Genomic DNA, 18,702 nt, shown 5'->3' with positions numbered 1-18,702 from the left:
CAGAAACTAAAAATCCTGCCGCATATGAGGAAAATTTCCAGTGTTTCATCCTTCTTGTAACGAGTTGGAATTCAAAATTGCAACTTATTACCACACCAAGATAGAGAGGCAAAAATTGGATAAGATAACGCCAGAAATTATCTAATTTCTTGGAAAACTGTGTAAAAAAATTTTTATTCAGATATTTCCACTGGTTTTTTAGTTACATAGCAGTTATTTCCTCATAAATGGGTCAAAAAACAGCGATGAGCATGTTTTGGAATAGCTGCAGATACTTCACAAATTCAGCTAGAGACATGGAGTAGATGTCATTTTACAGGATACTATTACATGATATGCAACACCATATAGGTAAGATAGGTTAGCATTTCTCAAAATTTTATTTTTATTTTCCCTGAAAGTATATATTTTAAAATATTCAGATTTATTCCTTGAATAGTTTGAGTTGATTTAAATCACAGGACAAAATATAAATGTGGGACACAAACGGCTTCAATGTTAAAAAAATACAAAATGAACCGCCACTCTCAAAAATTCAACTCTTGATCCATATTAATTAATACAGCAATGGTAATATTAAAGTTTTCATGAAAACAAAACCTATGCCAGACGTAAATAATGATTCAGTTACTAAGCTAGGATATTTTTTATTTTCATAAGCTTCTGATTCCATTGAAAAATTATTGATTTAATTTTGGGAATGAACACAAGGTATAAATGGATTTTCTGAAGGAGAATCTGAGAGGGTAAGGTTTAAAAGTATGTTGATTTGATGTTGAATGACTCGTAAATGATTATAATAATCTGTTTGAACTTTTATTGTCATTAGTATAAACAGGTAAGGGGTAGCAATTTTCATAAAATAAATATCATTATTAATACAATTTCAGCAAGTTTCACTTCTGCGGGCTAGTCTCAACACTCCTACAGTTTTTATTTTTTCAAAATACCTATCTGAAAAACAATGCACATAATTTTAGAAATACCGTGTTTTGAAGTGTATTTGCTTTTATCTGAAATTCTGTTTCATTTTAAAACATTTAATAAAAAGTTAATGTTTTTATATTTATAAAAGGAATTAACTTATAGAATATTAAATGGTTATGGGTCACACCAATGATAATTAGCATGACAAAATATAATTTTAAAAAATACACAAAATTGTAATTTAATTTTGTAGCACTGTGTATTAAAATCTGTATTATATATATTATATTTGTACTGTAACATATTCTAAAATTGTTATATACAGATGTGTTGCTGGACACAGAAAGCTGCAATGTGAATAAATAAGAAATGAGACTATCTGATGTAATAAATCTGAATTAGTAGTAAAAATGATAACATGACTATCATAGTAGTCAGTAATTAATATATAGTTAGTAATTAAAATATATTTTATGTTTTAATTACTGTATTTGAATATCTGCAAATGTCTATTTCAATTTAAATATCATTTATTACTTCATTATAATAAAATCAATTCATCAAAATAAAATCCATTACTGTTTTATAAAAAAATATTGATAATTATAATTTTTAACCAATTACAAAGTTAATCCATTGGACTCAATTAAAGCAAAAGAATAACCTCCAATCACTGGCTGTATTAGCTTTTTGTCTCCTGGTTTCATCAACCAAGTAGCATGCAACCATAGAAGCATTATAGTCAAGTATAGAATTCATAAAGCTTATTTCTGATCAATAAAGATTGAAAACCGCAACATCATTTAAAATAAACTTTCAATTTCTTAATTTATAGACAAAATTTTAAATCCACCACAAACTTAAAAGAATATTTACAATAAATCATCTTTATCAATTATTAATATTAATAATAAAATACTTGTTATAATTCAACAAGCAAATAGTGTTATCAATAATTTATTTTAGTCGTAGGGAAGTAATTTAAGCAATAAATAAATAAAATAGTATGGTATAAAAAACTCACTTGAATTGCATTTGAAATCATCATCGGAAGCATTGACAGAGGAAACCGCAAAATATTGAACAGAGATAATGAAACAAAAGCCTTTGATGAGTCCAAAACATTGTTTTCATCGATGAGAACGTAAGTTGTGAATGTTACAAGTGAAACCTGAAACCAGTTAACCTCCACCATAGTAAAGAAATATCGTAAGAAGCTATAAATGAAACAGCGTCATGCGTCTGTGGTTCCCTCCACTTAGGGGGAATTAATAGAAGCATGATGTATAATGCATAAGTTAGTAATATCAACATTGCCTGAGGTTCTTCATATTCATAATGTCAAGGTTTAATTATCATCCAATTAAATTAGATATTTTAAAAGTAAAAAAAAATTGTATAATTATAATTGAAAAATTATAGCATAAATAGAAATGAAAAAAATCAATTTTCCTCAGACAAGTTCCACAATTTTAAGATAAAATATTGCAGTAGTACTAATGTTTTTAATCCCTCAAGATGCAGTAAACTAGTACTTCTCTTTGCCTTCTGAATTTGCCTCACCTCAATCCAACTTACGATGACCAACGGCAGCATATGCAGGGGCATGTATATTATATTGAACAGTGAAAGGGCTACGAATGTTTTTTTCGCATCAAGAACATTTGTTTCATCACTAAAGATGTATACTGCAAATGTTGCACCAGAAACCTACCCTCATATAAGTTGCAAGTTACTCAATAAGTAAAAAGTCATCAATATAAACATCAGATATAAATGTTTTATATAAGACCCAGAAATTATAAATAAAAAAGATACAATATAAAAAATTAATAAGTGTGTTCCTCCACCCTACCAAGAAAATGTAAATAATACTACTAATTCAATTTTTCTAAACAGACAAGCCAATCAATGACTGGGTTACCCCAATAATCTTGTCTTAAATTATGAAAAACGAACATGAGGTAATTTAGATCTAAGATATTTCTATAAAAAAATATTCATCAAATTTGGAACTAGTTTGAATGCCAAGTACTGAAATGAGTTCAATAATTCACCCAATTGAATCAGTAAACCATCAACTGTTACATTTGAATATATTATGCATAAATGTATTAAATAATGACCATAACTATTTTTTTTTATTTTTCCAGTTTGCACTACAGACCTTGTAGATCTTTGGCCACCCGAACCAGCCTTCTCCACGTCTGCTTATCTTGGGCTACTGCTTTCCATTATGGAGCATGCAGCTCTTTCTCATCTTTGTTGATTCTGTTTATCCATCTGGTTTTTGGTCTTCTATAGATCTCTTGTCAACTATACCGGCATTCATCGTTGTGTAGAGGCGTCCTGGTGGATTTAAAACCTCATAGCATTCATATCATGAGCAGATGACTGACCAGTCTCTGCAAGCAGTTTACGGTTAGTTCTTCTCCTCCACATGTTAAGGCTCTGATCCCAGATCACTCCTGTAATTTTACGGAGGACTTTCTGTTAAAATCTCACGATTCTGCTTTCTAGTGTATCTGTTAGAGCCTAGGTCTTGCAACCGTATATCAGGCTTTATTATGGCATTGTTCACCCTTAGCTTCAGATTTTTAGAAATTTTTAGGGATTTCAGCATTCTTGAAAAAGAGAAGAAGGCTCTGATCGTGCTTGTTATACGCTTGCCTATCTCTATCCATTGATCATTTATTGCTGTTATTGTGGAGCTGAGGTATTTGAAAATGTCTACTTCCAGAAAAAATTTGCTACCACACAGACCATGTCATTAGGGTAGATTTTTCAGCTAACAATCATATACTTTGCCATATCTAAATTGTCTTAACAAGATATAAATAACATATATTTCCAGAAATGAGAAAACATTTCAAAATGCATTTGACAAATATAAAACTGACATGTTTTAGATTTTAATAATGAAACAATACAAATTCAATTATATACATAAATTAAATTGAAAAACATATACTGACCAAAAATGGAGCACATGACCAAATAAATGAGGTAGTCGCGTTCAAATATGCTGATTGTTTTAATACCTTTATTTCCTTTTCTCTTATTTTTAAAACTCTTTGCTCAAAACTCGGTTCCCATGCATATAGTTTTAATACCTAAACAAGATATATCCTTTTATTAAATTAGTTTCAAAAATTAAATAATACATACTTAGGTGAAAAAAATACTATCTTCTCATATAATACAGTAAAGTATTTGCTTCCTTATTTTTTATCACTACCATTTAAAGACTATAGGGAAAACAGGCAATGCTATATTTTTTTTTTTTGAAACCGAGTTATCAATTGGCAAAAATAAATGACGATAAAAAAAAGATAGATAAAATTTCTGAGGTCCAACATGCAAAATAGCAGTTCTGTCCATATCTAAAGAAATGGTTTTTAAAAAATACCTACCTGTGGAAATAAAAGGCTCTGTTCATGAAGAGGGGAGATAAGTAGGAGATGCCCTTAAACTAATAAACTCTCAACATTTAAGGCTCAGAAATTAATAATAATAATAATCTATTCATTCATATAACTCGTTTAAAAGAAAAAAATTAATTTTTTAGCAGTCAAACTTTGAATTTTGTTTTTCTTGCATGCTAGTTTTTTTGGATACCTGTTTTCCCCCATGGTCTTTATTCGGAAGCATTGATTTATAAATAGCAATCATTTATACATAATAAGATAAAAACAAAATTTTTATAGAAGTATTAAATAATTTCACTACTTCAAATTTTTGACTTTTTCAAGAGTTTTGACAAGAATGTCTGACTTTAAACATTATTATTTTTATTTTTTTTTCAAAAATACAAGACTAGTAATTCTTTACATTCATACAGTAATAAAACAGTGCATTATGGTAATTTCTATAACTTTTCTATTTTACATAAACCTACAGATGTAGAATTTATACCATCACGTTAATGGTAAAAATGATAAGAGTAATTTTTTTTTTTTCAACTCACTACATAACTTTCACCTATGACATGACGATAAAGGATTCTCAGAAGAAAATTTTAAAATTTGTGTATTTTGAGGAATCCAATTATGAATTTTTACTTTTAGACCTCAATTTTTCAAAATAAAAAAAAAAGATTTAAAAAATTTATCGTATTAGCAATATCAACCTAAATTACATTAAACAAGAGTAAATTTCTTATATTTTTGTATTCCATTATTTTTATTTTGCCTGGTATATTGTTTAGGAGCATCCACTCTTAGCCTTCAGTCCCGTCAAAAATAAATGGGAATGGGAAGTCAATGGAAAGTTTTGGAAAAGTTATGAAAATGTATTTGGAATTTAGCACAAGTTGGAATTAAGATTTAGAATGCAGTCCAACCAGAGAGAGCCTGTCTAATGCTCTGTAGCTCGTTTATAGTATTAGCCTAAGTTCTGCACAAAGTAGAATTACTTTTTTAAGTGCCTAGGAAAGTCTCTAGATCCCTCAGCAGTCCAAAGCAGATAGGATAAAAAAAAATTCAGCCATTTCTAAGCTCCAACTTGGCTGAGAAAAAAATGAATTTCTTACTTACCCAATAAAAAAAAAAAAAATAAGAAATCCTGTACCTCTCATGACTAATATAATGTTTTTGGTTCACGACATGGTAAGATTACTGTTTTTGGGCCGACAGTAGTGCTAGGAGGTGAACAGGTCAGGTTTTTCTCCTAATTAGAGAATATCCACTTTAGAGATGCTGGGTGTGTCCCATGAGGATCTCCCAGCTCCAGGATACAGCAGAATGTACAATTATCTGAATCCCTTATGTGTATTAACATTTTTTATTTTAATAGCAATTACAATTCACATTTACCATCTATAAAAGGAAGTTTAATAATATAAAATCAGAGATAATTTCCTAATAGAAAAATTCTTACTTTAATACCAGATAGGATTTCATTCATCATTTTAACCCTTTCATCTTTGTTTTTCATCTGTTTGAGCTGTAAATCTTTCACTTTATTGGCTATAAAACCATTAATAGGGATCATTATTATCATAACTGCCAAACCAGCAAGCACACATGGACCTGAAAAAAATAAAATAAGCGATCAAAAATGTAAACCAAATGCATTTACAAAATTATGTCATATAATAAGAATGTAAATTTTAAATAAATTTTATGGAGAAAATTTGCAACATAAATTCATTTATGTCAACAAGTCTGATGAAACTTTTTACTCATGCTTCTCATTAGCCAATTAGGAATACTGTAGGTGTAAATCAGCCTCCGTTCTTCAGATTTAAAAAAAATAATAAAAACCTTTTATTTTTTTAAAAATAAACATACTAAAATGAGCAGAAGCATTGCTGCTACCTATCAAGACGTCAGATGAACCTTTTCTTTTAGAAGCCACTAGACAATGACCCCACAGCCTAGTGGCCATCAATAGCATTTTGAGAGACAATGTACATTAAACTACTTTAAATGCAATTTAATTGTACATAGTATGCCTTCACTGTCATTTATGTTTTTCATAATAATTAAAACCTTGTTAAAAATGATAGAAATCAATATTTCACTGGTTCTATTCAACCTTTTTAGACTTTAAAACACAGTTATTTATGGTCCAAGAAAAACCATAACATGCAAAATTTTAAATCCTGTACAATATTGAAAATTAACCACAAATTGAATGAGCAAAAATTTATTGCAGACGAAATTTTGTTTCATTTCAAGATGATGAGATAAAACATCTGATTTTAGAAAGGAGAATGTTAACAACAAAAAGATACATCTTGCTCCTTTGTTTGAATACTGGAACATCTAAAAAAAAAAAAAATAAGGTTTGATTTATTTTTTAATTGGACATATTCCAAAGACATTATTATAGCCAGTGTTTTTTCTCTTCAGATTCTCTTACAGGCTGCCCTAAAGCTAGTAGGATTGCTACAAAGTCACCAGACTCTACGGTACAATCTATGGAGTACCTTAAATACAAAATTTAAAAAACCTTTTATTTGTTAGATGTGCCACTTTCAAGCAAAGCAGTGATATTCCTTAGTTGATATAATGAATGCCCTTGGTATAATTCACACAACTAATAGAATATGATAATACAGTAGAACTCCATCAATTCAGATCTTCCGTATCTGAAATCCAAATTAACAGGAATTTTTTTTTTCTTTCGGTTTTCCTTTTAAATGAAAAGGATAATTTAATGACTATTAATTTTTTGCGAGTAACACGGTTATATTGCATGTTGCTTTAAATTTTGTAAAACAATATGAAGAGATACCCTACAGAATGATCAATGACTACGTTTTGCCACAAGAGGTGGATTATAAAACAAGAGGCAAATAAAATTTTTTAAATACATATTTTAAATAATTTAAGGGTATAAAGTTTAAACATGAAGTATCAAGATATTCAAACTATTATGATACCAATAATCAACAAAAAAATAAAAAATATTAAATGAGAAAATTAATGTAAAATCATATTAATATTTAAGTGCATACAAACGATGTTAACACAAAAAATATTATACTTTAATTTTTAAGAAAGTAAATCAGGTGTTTTCTATAGATGTAACCATAGAAACCATTTTTTTTTAAAAGCACGTCTAGAGCATAAAATATGTTATTCTACACCAAAATAAAAAAAAGAGTAATATTTTTTGTTGTCCAAAGAGCCTTAAAACAAATATCAAATTCAATAAAAAGAGAGCAGTAAAAAAAACAAAAGTTCATATGAATGATTCCTTTGTTTCTTACACACTTATTCCCTTTTGTTTCCTTCTTAAAAGCACTGTAATTCAGCCAAATTTTTGTTTAGAAATTCAGATTTTATGATAAGATGATTACATTTCTTGGAAGACAAAAATAAATACAATTATTGATGCAACTAGATTGCATATATTTTATACGAATTATAGAGAGATTTTTCTGGAAAGATTTACTAGGCAATGAATGTGGATACTACTACATATATTAAAGAAAAAATTACAAACCTAAAGTACGCCATAGAAATACTAAGGCTAAAGTGATCTGTAAGGGGGCCGACCATATCATATTTAAATACACCACCAACTCTTTGAATCTTTCAGCATCCACTGACATTAAATTTACGATTTCACCCAATGTTGATTCTTTACGAGCTGCATTTGATAATTTCAAGGCCTAAAATAAAATAATATTTTAGTATCATAAGTTAATGTCAAATAGAAAAAAATATAACATAATAAAATAAAATAAATAATACTAAAACATAAAATTGGTTAGTACATTGTTTTTCATTTATTACAGTTACAGACTATGTTTAAATGTTTAAGAAGTTTTGGGTCGTATTTTTTATCTGTCTTCAATAAGGCCTTGTAGAAAAAGTTCTAAGTAGGTTATATTAAGGTAATTGCCTTATATCTAGCATAGTAAATAGAAGATTGATCGGTCGAAATGAGTAAACAATAGTAACAGAAAGCCACATAACTTTTTTACGTCCCCTCCCCCATAGTGGTATTTTTAGCCTACTCCTACTGGAGGCAACCAAAACTGACCAAGCCTAGGAGTGATTAACTTAACTCTGGGTACCTTAGAAATCCCCCAGTTTTCCAGGAAGTTGCGATACACAGATACCCCACATCACTGGTGTGTTGTGGAATGGAGGGGGGGGAGAGTCGGGAGCCGGTATTCTTACATACTGTTCATATTTTCACATTAAGCTCATTTTTAATGAGTACTGAGACATTTTCATAATAAATAGTTTAAAAATTCACATAATGGCAGTTAGGTATAGAAATGTGGGGTAAAAAATAATAAGTTTTTATTAATTTGTTTCTTTATATAACCTATACTTTTTAAAACTTATAATTGCCTAAAGGTCAAAAACTTAGAATAAAAATACCATATTAATTATATTCATGTAATCCTTGTTATAGGCATAGTAACAGCAGGTTATCAAGTTCGCGTCTCAGGGACACTTCGTACCTCCTCAGTTTGGCCGAAAAAAAAAAATCTATTCATGGAAGTTCCGGGGATACTGTGTTCCTCTCTATAGCATTATTATAATTCAGTGTTGGTTTCAAAAACAGTACATTTAACATGTTCAAATCTTCAGCATCAAAATAAATTTTAATTATTATATACCAAAACAATGTTACTTAATATGATTTAGAGCAATTTTTTTTGTTCAAAATCATTGATCAAATTTTTCTATATTACTTCTTCTTAATCATTCCTCTTCTACCACAGAGCAGTGTGAGGAATAAAAATCAAACTTTGTTATTATGCTGATGATTTTAACATAATAAATGTATTTTTTTTAAAACAAACAATAAATTATTTTTTGAGGCTTTGATAATAAGATTATATAACACTCCAAATTTGTCTTGTAATATCAGAGATGACTGAGATATAGGCATAAGGAACCTCTAATTGGTCTTCATTTCGAAACCAAATTTCAGGTGACATTGTCTTGTTGGTATCAAATCTAAAAAGGAATTGCCACAATGATGTAGGAGAAAAGAGATGCATGGCTGACAAAATAGATATTTTTTATTCATTTCATAAATTATAAACATGTGAAAACATAAAATCTCAAGTTTTGAGAAACTAATTTTTTTGAGGCTCTTTTACAAAGTGAAAGTAATAAATCAAAACAGACTATTTTATAATTCAATAAAGAAATTTGAAATACCTTCCTATAGATAGCTGATGTAAGGGCAGTTCGAATTCGAAGTCCTATCATCATCATTATATTAAAATACTGTGATAATAAAAGTGTTTGCAAAGTTGCAACAACCAAAAGAATTGCTGCATAAAAATATCCGCGCCACTGAGGTTCTTCTGGATTTGCCACAAAAGATATCAAGTACCTAAAAAAAAATCAATCTTAATTAGGTCACTAAATACACAAAAACCCTATTCACTAAATTCAAATAAAAGATATAAAGGTTCCATGAAAAGTTTAGTATTGGATTAAAAAAAATCAGATTTAGTGTGAAGCTTCTAAAACAAATAGTAGAAAATGTTAAAAGTTCTGAAATAGAAAAATAAATATTGATAAATATCAATTTTAAAAAACACCAAAAAAAAATAATGAAAAACTTAATACTTACTTCAAAAGTTCAGGGCTGATGAATACTAGAAGATCTTGCACTAGCTTCAAACTGGCACCAAACAAAAAAGTTGGGCCAAATGCTTTAATGAGAGCAGGTAAGATAGAAGAAGGTTTAGACTTAGTTTTTCCAGTTCCAGAAATGTCAACACTATTTACACTTTTACTAAATTTTGCAGAATCATCTTTATAAGTTCTAAAAATGAAACAAGATTAATTATTGAAAATAAAACCAATTAAAAACACCAAAAATATATTACATACAAATAATGCACTTAAATTTGTGCAATTTTATTTACAAATATTTATTATGTTCTATTCTTTGTTATTGTTGTACTGTTATATTGTAGAGAAAAAAAAGTTTTTAAAACAGAGGAATACCCCGAAACATTAGTACAAGAAAGATAAAATATTATGATAGTAAAAAATATAATGAAAAGAAGTTGTTTTCATTTATTGGTAGGTAAATTTAAGGATTGTATAAAATTATCTTTAATACCTATATATCTAGAATAATATTGTTTCTGCTGAACTCAAACATTTTATGCATTATTTACTCACTTATTGTTTTTCTTAACAGTGTCACACCAGTGTTTGTCAAATATAGGAAAAATCTCAGAAGCCATATCCTGATGTTTCATAGTCCATAGGTCACTTCGGACAAGAGGCCTTTTAAAGCCAAGATATGCCAAACTATTGAACCACGAAAATGTTAATCTTGATGGAAAGGACGCTGATGTCTCTGGACAAGGGTTCTGCAAAAATCCATTCAATAATACAAAAATATTAAATATAAATCCATTTAATTATGGACATCATTAATATCATTATTTAAGAACAAATTAATCATACCAAGTTGCTATCTTAGTAATATTCCTTTTTTTAAAGTTCCTTATTAGATAAATACGGTTAATAATTAGATAGAAAAATCAGATTTTAATAGACTGCAGATTTATAAATATAAAAAAAAAAAACTTTCTTCTAATGAACAAAGATGGTGCAAAAGGGTACCAATTTAAATGAAAGTGACTTATTGACAACTTCGGACTAGTCAAGCAATAATCCAACCAGTTTCTAGTGCTCACAAGATGATAGTAGTTTTCATTAAATAAAGACATAAACATTTTAAGTTTTATATAACAGGCATAGTAGTATATAATCATTACAAAAAAAAAAATTAAATCTGTACCACTACAACCCATGAAGGGTTCAATCAATCATATAAATGGTAATAATGGAGTAGTTTCAATAATGAAGATTAATATTAACTGGATATGATCTAAAACAAAGTCTACATCTTGTGTGAATATGGGAGTAACTTGAGCAAAGAAGGACTAAATGTGGTCATAAAACTGAAATACAAGAAGTGAGAATTAGATATAGCAGATTATCATCAATAAAAATAACCAAGTTCATTGGTAAGGGCATGTTACAAGAAAAGAAAAACAAAAAATCCTTCAAGATGCACCAAATAAAATATTTACAACTTTCTCCTGTCTTACTAACACTGATAAGGATAAATACACAACTGTGAGCAATATAAATAATGGTTGGTGAAGGGAAAAGTGTAACAGCATCACATTGAACTATATTAAATAAACACCCAGAGGCAATATCATTATTGAGAGTCTAATAATATTCAGCAATGAGGAACAGTAGATTGGAATAAACAAGATTGTAAAATTTAACTGAATTAAAATTGACATAATTTTTCAAATATAAAAAATTATAATCACATACCTTTACAGCAGGATACTGAGATACCTTCGGAGGAAGATCTGATATCCAATGAATTAAGAACATAATTGTACTTAAGCAATAGTATAGCAGGTAAGTAACTCGTGGCATATCATTTCCCTCCTTAAAAAATAATAAATTAGCGTATTTCGTACAATTACAATGCAAAATATAAATAAAACTTTACCATACTCTAGAGAGATATCCTTTAAGATCCGTGTGAAATTGTGAAGAACCCAATACAAACACAAGAAACCAAAATATAAATAGAAGTCCAGATGATTGCACTCCATATTTCCGATGAAAAAATATTAAGGTGCCGCATAGTGCCTGAAAAGTAACAATATTAATAATACTTATATTTCCAAAAATAAAAACTCTGAATTGCCAAAAAAACTTACCAAAGAAACTAATTTGATGAGAGGAGTATAAATGTCAACGGGAAAGACTTCGTTCCACCAATAAAGGCCATAGCAAAAGTCAAGCAAACAGATAGTGAACAGCAATCCCACTATTGCCTAGAATTGTGCAATATATAATTACGCACACATCAAATTACCAAAATAAAAGAACAGTATGATGGAAAACAAAATGACGGAAATATTGAGGTAAGAATAGTATATTTTCATTCTTACCAATTTTGTGATATTTCTCCAGTTCCATGGAATGTCCCTTGTTTTGCTGATGAAAATATAATAAATGTCGATACTTGAAAAAACCCACAAGAATATGCAAGGAGTCCACACAAAAACAGTTTTTTCAAAACAGGATGTTAAGTCTGGTGATTCGGTGTACCATGTTATGTTGTTATCCTTAAAATAAAAATAAATTTGTTTGACATGATTTGAAAAATAAGTTATAACCATATGAAACCTTCATCTAAGGACCACTGTAACACACGACAGAGCCAATCTGAACATGCAGATAAGAAAGTACGATAGAGGCGTAAAAAACTAATTTGTATCTGATATGAAAAGAAATAATTTGAAATTTTCGTAATAATTCAAAAATAATTATTAACAAACACTAACCCAGAAAGGAGAACCACAGAAACGGTGCAGCGCCGTCTCCTCCATCCCCTCAGCTGAATGCTAGGTGATGGAATGATTGGAGAGGGGGCTCAGTTTGCTTTCCATATCACTTAGATACTTGTATTTAACTTTTGAATGATTTACCTTCTGTATTGTGGGCATGAAATGATTTTGGAATATCCTAAAAATAATATATTTCCAAAATTGTCTTTAGGAAAAGTTAGGATAGGACGTTTAAAGGTGTATACATACGTGATGTGGTAGTTCTAGATGGCATGTTTCTTTCTGTTGCCAATCAGTTAGTCTTCTTTCTTGATGTCTACCTGTTAAGTGAAATTTGAAATGCCTACTCTAGAAATTGACCCAAGTATTATTGAAAATAATCTTAGAATTAAGGTAAGGTTACAATTGGAATTATTTATTTTGTGAGTACTTTTTCACTGATTGATTTACTGCTGTCAAACTCATAATTACTTTTTGACAAAGGTAACTTTGACATGTCTGTTTTGATACTCTAAGCGGTTCATTGTGAAATATTTAATGCATAAAATGTCATGGTTTTAAACTATGCCAGGTATAGATTCTATCTCAGCATTTTTAAAGGAAGTATATTTCATTATGCATTTTCGAATTAATAAATTAAACTGTTTATAACTCATATTATCTATTTTTTAATGTTCCATATAGGATATTGTTAAATTTTTGTATGATTTAGCATTAATAAGTAATGTTGTGATAAATAATTTTTGAGAAAGTTATAGCTTTAAAATAGTAAGAATTCATTATTTTGCCCATTCATTCACCATTACCGATAGTGACATCCCAAGATAAATGTTTACTAGTTTCTTTATTTTGTAATAATAATAATAGGCAATGTTATTTTTCGTTTAATTTTATGTTATAGTACCGGTTTCAAAACTGTGATTTTTTTTTCTTTTTAATATGTTTTTTCTATATTTTTGTGTGTTTACATCTTAAATATACCAAGGAGCCTGTTTCAAAGTAATAAGAGATTAGTTGTCTTCCTTTCTCATGGGTTGTGTGAAACCGAAAAAACAATTGTCAATTATTGCAAACATTATGATGTACACTAAAGGCTTTATAATAAAACTGTTATTGCAGTGTTTTTGTCTCTTAAGCCATTGTTTGAATCCTATAGTGTATGTTGGTGTTGTCATCTTTGTTTTTGTTTAATTTTATATTGTTACTTTTTCAGTATGTACAACAATTCTTAGTTTTTGTCATTCTTTTCATTTAATCAAAAACATATTCATAGTCACACTTTTTACATGCGTTGTTCTTGTTATAGAGTGGCCACGTGTCTCATTTTTGACAGAATAGTCTCATTATTTTAGGCTGTTCTAGATATCCTCCTGCTTGTTTCCAAAAATGCTTTTTTTTCTCAATAAAAAACTCAGATTTTTTGAGATTCATGAGAGTTATACTTTGAGAGAACATAATCTATTCGTGTTGCAAGTATGTTATAAGATATCCATAAATTTATTGATGAAGCAGTCATGAAATTTCATTTAATGACATTAAAAAGGAAAGGAATTTTTAATGTGTCTCTTAGGCACAATTGGGCAAGTGATAAGAGTACTTTCTTTAATGAATAACACATAGTCTATAAAAATATTGTCTTAAAATTTAAACAGTAAGTTCAATGTTAATTGTGCAAATTCATGTCATATTGTTTTATTGAACGATTCTCTAAAAATATTTTGAAGATAATGAAGTTATCAGTAATATTTTTGGAACAAGGAACTCCCTTAAGCCTCGAGCAAAAGAAATAAACTGAACTGCTTGCATTTACTGAACTTGATTTAAATGTAAAATTAGAATAATTAATTTTTTTATTTAGTTCTTAACTACATGTATGAAAATATCTTTGTTTTAATTTTATATACCCAATTTTGTCCTTTTTATTCATTTCATTTTTATCTGAATATCATGGCTTCATATTTCTGACCTATACAATAAGATATATTTTTATCTAAGATGGAAGATCTTTATAGTTTGACAAGGCACATTGTCATGGTTGATCAAAATAGGAGAAATAGAATGCATTGTAAATAAACTTGATAAATAACATCTTTCTTCAATTCCTGAATTAATGACCATTATTAATTAATTTCTGAGGAAATTATCAACATCTATCTTCTTGGCAGCATCATGTTTCCGACTAGCTATTGTTAAAGTTTTAACTTTCGTTCTTAATTGATTCTGTCCTGGATCGACTTACGATAAATATTTTGTTTATCTCTAATTACCATTCCAATCACTTCAAGGACTAGTCCATTCTGTTTTTCCTTTTTGAATATCATGTGCTCCTGAATTCACTCCAATCAGAGTTCCCTTATTTCATTTTATGTACCTGCCAAAATTATATTGGACCCTAAATTTTTGGTTTTTAGATGTTTAGTCCAATTTTTGTTAATCTTCTCATTTTGAAATTTTTCTGCCTGAACTCTATAACATCTCCAATTGCTGTTTCAGCTTGTTCTGCTCCTCCAAGGGACATTGTCCCTTCACTAATTCTATCCTATGACTACTATAATTAACAATTATTTACAGTTTATATGGGACAATGGTGGTACACATATAAGGCTATCAAATTTATCAGTCTGGCTTTTCTTAAGAAATTGTTTATATTTGTACTACGTTTTAGCAACCATGCCATCTTTAAAATTTCTACTGAGGCAATTAATCGATTAGGGTTTTTTACTTCACCAGTTTATTGTATAAAGATTATTTTACACGGAATATATTACCATAATGTGGAGAAACTTGCAACTTAATGCACTAACGGTTTTAGTTTTAGAGACCCATATATCTAACAGAATTTTGACCTGATTCAGTTAATTGTTTGTGTAGTTTTTTGAAGATGTATAGCCTTTAGCTAGGAGTTCGTGTTACAGAATGATGGCATGAGAGCTGGACCATAGTACAAATATAACTGGTGAAGCAAAATCAGTCTTGTTTAATTAACTAATATTTCTTTATCTTAAACATTATAGATTTTGATAAATCAAAACTGCTGACTTCCGCTTTTCCTAGAGAAACTTCTACAGGTCTTTATGAGGATAAAAACCTCACTTAGCAGTGCTCCTTGTCAGGAAATGTCAGATCGATATTCTCCCATTTATAATAAAATTAGTGACTAGATCAATTGAGTCGTTGAGAATGAAAGAGGCATAAGTAATTTTTCATTTATTGCGAGAAATGGATTTTTTTGTAAATATACATAAATGATATATGTTTATTATCTATGTAATAGTCAGCTCTTAATTAATATACATATATCATTTAAGTATATTTACAAAAAAATCAATTTCTCACAATTAATGAAAAATTATTTATATATAAGAAGATGGTCAGGGTTGCGGTCCAAAGTGAAACAAAAATAGTTTACAACTACTTATTTTCCAACGTTTCGCTCCACTTTGCAGGGCTTCATCAGGGCTAAAAAGATACAAAATAATACTATGATAAGATACAATGATAGGAATAAAAATACAAAGATAAAATACAATTCATTGTATCTTATCTTTGTATTTTTATTCCTATCATTGTATCTTATCATAGTATTATTTTGTATCTTTTTAGCCCTGATGAAGCCCTGCAAAGTGGGGCGAAACGTTGGAAAATAAATAGTTGTAAACTATTTTTGTTTCACTTTGGACCGCAACCCTGACCATCTTCTTATATATCAATTTTTACGGTCAACTATATATACAAAATTATTTATGCTCCCTTCATTCTCACCAACTCAATTATAACTAAATTTAAACAAAAAAATATTATATTTATTCTTAATAAGGCTCATTATTGGTATATGCAAAAGCTTTTGATGATGTGTCGAACCAAAGTGATTTTATCCCACTTTCCTATGGCAATATACTTCCTTAATTTTATGTTATTTCACTTTTTTAAAAACTACTCAAAATTTCCTTAATTTCTGATCTTTTCTTTCCTATCTTTCTATGTTTACTTCTTGAATCCAAAATTTATTCGATAAAATTGAATATCTCTAGCCATAGAACTGCTTCCTTTGGAAAATCTTTTGGTTTTCGAAATATAGATATGTCTGGATAATACGTTATCGTATGCGTAAGTAGAAGTAGTGGATTGAATTTGATGAAAATAGATTTTTGATCTGTTTTATTCTGTTCCCCATTAGCCCAGGTGCGATGGAAAAAAAAAATTTATATTTTTAAATGTCTCCTAACTTTTCCTTCGTGATAGATTGATTACAAAGTGCTTTATGCGTAGGAACCTTTTTAGGTCTTTTCAACCCATTTTTTAAATTTTGAGCGTAACAAGTATTGCAAATTCGGGGAAAAGTCGGGGAATTTTCCGATAAACTTTTTTATTATTTACTTAACTGTCGTAATGAATGATTAATTTATATTGAGGTGTAGATAGTTGACCGTAGATTAATGCTTGAAGAAGTTTGTCGGGGGGGTGCGGTCAGCAAAGAACAACATAAACAAACAAAACCATATTTATTTATTTTATGTCGACGTTTCGACCTGAGTTTCAGGTCTTCATCAGGGGTTGTGTCGTAGAGGAGGGAAAGATAAGTACTCAATCTTTCCCTCCTCTGCGACACAACCCCTGATGAAGACCTGAAACTCAGGTCGAAACGTCGGCATAAAATAAATAAATATGGTTTTGTTTGTTTATGTTGTTCTTTGCTGACCGCACCCCCCGACAAACTTCTTCAAGAAAAGATTAATTTATATATTTTACCTTTGTGTAATGATTTTCTGCGCTTTTGTAATAGTTTCACTATAGCATTTATTATGTATGTTAATAAAATTATATATTACTTTCACTTGTCTATTTATGAAATATATTAAGGGGGATATTTTTCAATCGTGTTTAAGTTCGAAATCGAGTTTTCAACTCTTGCAAAATGTTCTGAGCGTGTCGGAAAATTCTCTAGCTCAAAAACGAATAGTCGTATAAAGCTGAAATTAAATTTGAGTCGGGTAAAATAGCTGGGAAGATAAAGCAACTTTTTGGATGAAACCGACTGACCGCCAGGGCCACTTATAGAATCGATTTTTCACATTTTTTACGATTTTCTAAAAAACAGCTCTAACGATTTTGATTGGACTTGGTAATCTGTGTGCAATTAAATGGTTTTTTAATATCACACAGTTTTTATGCTCGTTAAAATAGTTTGACAGGGCTTTAATACCGGATTTTCAAAATGGCTTCCTATAAAGTACTTTTAATTTTGTTTGTTTGTAGGAATTAACCATTTCATATTTTTATTAGTAGTGAAAATGGATAAGTATATACTATGTATATCTGTCAACTGAAAGGCTCCTTAGGAAAATTTGTACCGGGAAAATATTCCCAGAGTGAATAATAGAAAAATATCTGTTATGAAACAAAGGATTAATTTCAACTCAAAATAGGATGGTAAGAGTAAGTTATGAGGTGCGTACTACACCCCACCAGGTTTTGTACCTTCTTGTGCGTTAAAAACTTTAATTTTTTTTTCTTTAAGGATACGTTATTTATGAATATTGATTACTCTTGTTTGTTTTCATCTTGATACAACTCTGTGAAGATAGGATGCACTTCATTTCCTTGATAAAGCCAATTGATTAATTTGAATCGCTGACCCATCAATGGACCCCATTTACATGGACGTCCTTCGCTTTCCAAAGCTTGCTAAATAACTAATCCTTCGTTGGATGTTTCATTTTTTATCTTCAAAGCTTAAAATATATTTCAATTTTTTGTTCTTTGAGGCGTTTTTACCATTTATATCTTCATATTTTTAATGTCCCTATTTGATCTTAAATGTCATTTTGGACCTCATTTTCCAGTCTCGAACATTTATATATATTTTTGTTTGAAGTTCAATTTCGTGAGTTCATTGTTATCCTTTTTTTTTTCTTTAATTTAAAAATTATATATTTTTGCTACCTTAT

The 18,702-nt window shown here is 29.2% G+C and overlaps 2 protein-coding genes across 5 annotated transcripts in view; one reads left to right on the top strand and one right to left on the bottom strand.

Annotated features, from left to right (window-relative positions):
* Nucleotides 1–12,912, bottom strand: part of MRP (Multidrug-Resistance like Protein 1) — a 66,442-nt gene extending 53,530 nt beyond the window's left edge. For 3 of the 4 annotated variants that reach the window (XM_014420935.2, XM_014420937.2, XM_014420936.2), the window contains exons 1-12: nucleotides 12,752–12,912; nucleotides 12,356–12,532; nucleotides 12,122–12,238; nucleotides 11,913–12,050; nucleotides 11,724–11,843; nucleotides 10,545–10,738; nucleotides 9,985–10,179; nucleotides 9,564–9,741; nucleotides 7,882–8,050; nucleotides 5,806–5,957; nucleotides 3,903–4,040; nucleotides 1,952–2,098 (exon numbers count right to left, since the gene is read on the bottom strand). In XM_014420935.2, the coding sequence (XP_014276421.1) occupies nucleotides 1,952–2,098; nucleotides 3,903–4,040; nucleotides 5,806–5,957; nucleotides 7,882–8,050; nucleotides 9,564–9,741; nucleotides 9,985–10,179; nucleotides 10,545–10,738; nucleotides 11,724–11,843; nucleotides 11,913–12,050; nucleotides 12,122–12,238; nucleotides 12,356–12,532; nucleotides 12,752–12,796 (1,770 nt within the window). In that variant the 5' untranslated portion in view covers nucleotides 12,797–12,912. Of the gene's footprint in view, nucleotides 1–1,951; nucleotides 2,099–2,490; nucleotides 2,638–3,902; nucleotides 4,041–5,805; nucleotides 5,958–7,881; nucleotides 8,051–9,563; nucleotides 9,742–9,984; nucleotides 10,180–10,544; nucleotides 10,739–11,723; nucleotides 11,844–11,912; nucleotides 12,051–12,121; nucleotides 12,239–12,355; nucleotides 12,533–12,751 lie in introns of all 4 variants that reach the window. The other variant, XM_014420939.2, reaches the window with a different exon arrangement.
* A 56-nt stretch (nucleotides 12,913–12,968) lies between these two features.
* Nucleotides 12,969–18,702, top strand: part of LOC106680914 (PIH1 domain-containing protein 1) — a 93,036-nt gene continuing 87,302 nt past the window's right edge. The window contains exon 1 of the mRNA XM_014420940.3: nucleotides 12,969–13,147. Coding sequence (XP_014276426.1) covers nucleotides 13,094–13,147 — 54 coding nt within the window. The 5' untranslated portion in view covers nucleotides 12,969–13,093. The remainder of the gene's footprint in view (nucleotides 13,148–18,702) is intronic.

The sequence above is a fragment of the Halyomorpha halys genome, unplaced genomic scaffold (genome assembly GCF_000696795.3).
Source record: "Halyomorpha halys isolate HHAL.00 unplaced genomic scaffold, Hhal_1.1 Scaffold299.1, whole genome shotgun sequence".
In the NCBI taxonomy this organism is placed as follows: domain Eukaryota; kingdom Metazoa; phylum Arthropoda; class Insecta; order Hemiptera; family Pentatomidae; genus Halyomorpha; species Halyomorpha halys.
The sequence above is the reverse complement of the archived record's forward strand: the minus strand, read 5'-3'. Positions and strand labels throughout refer to the sequence as shown.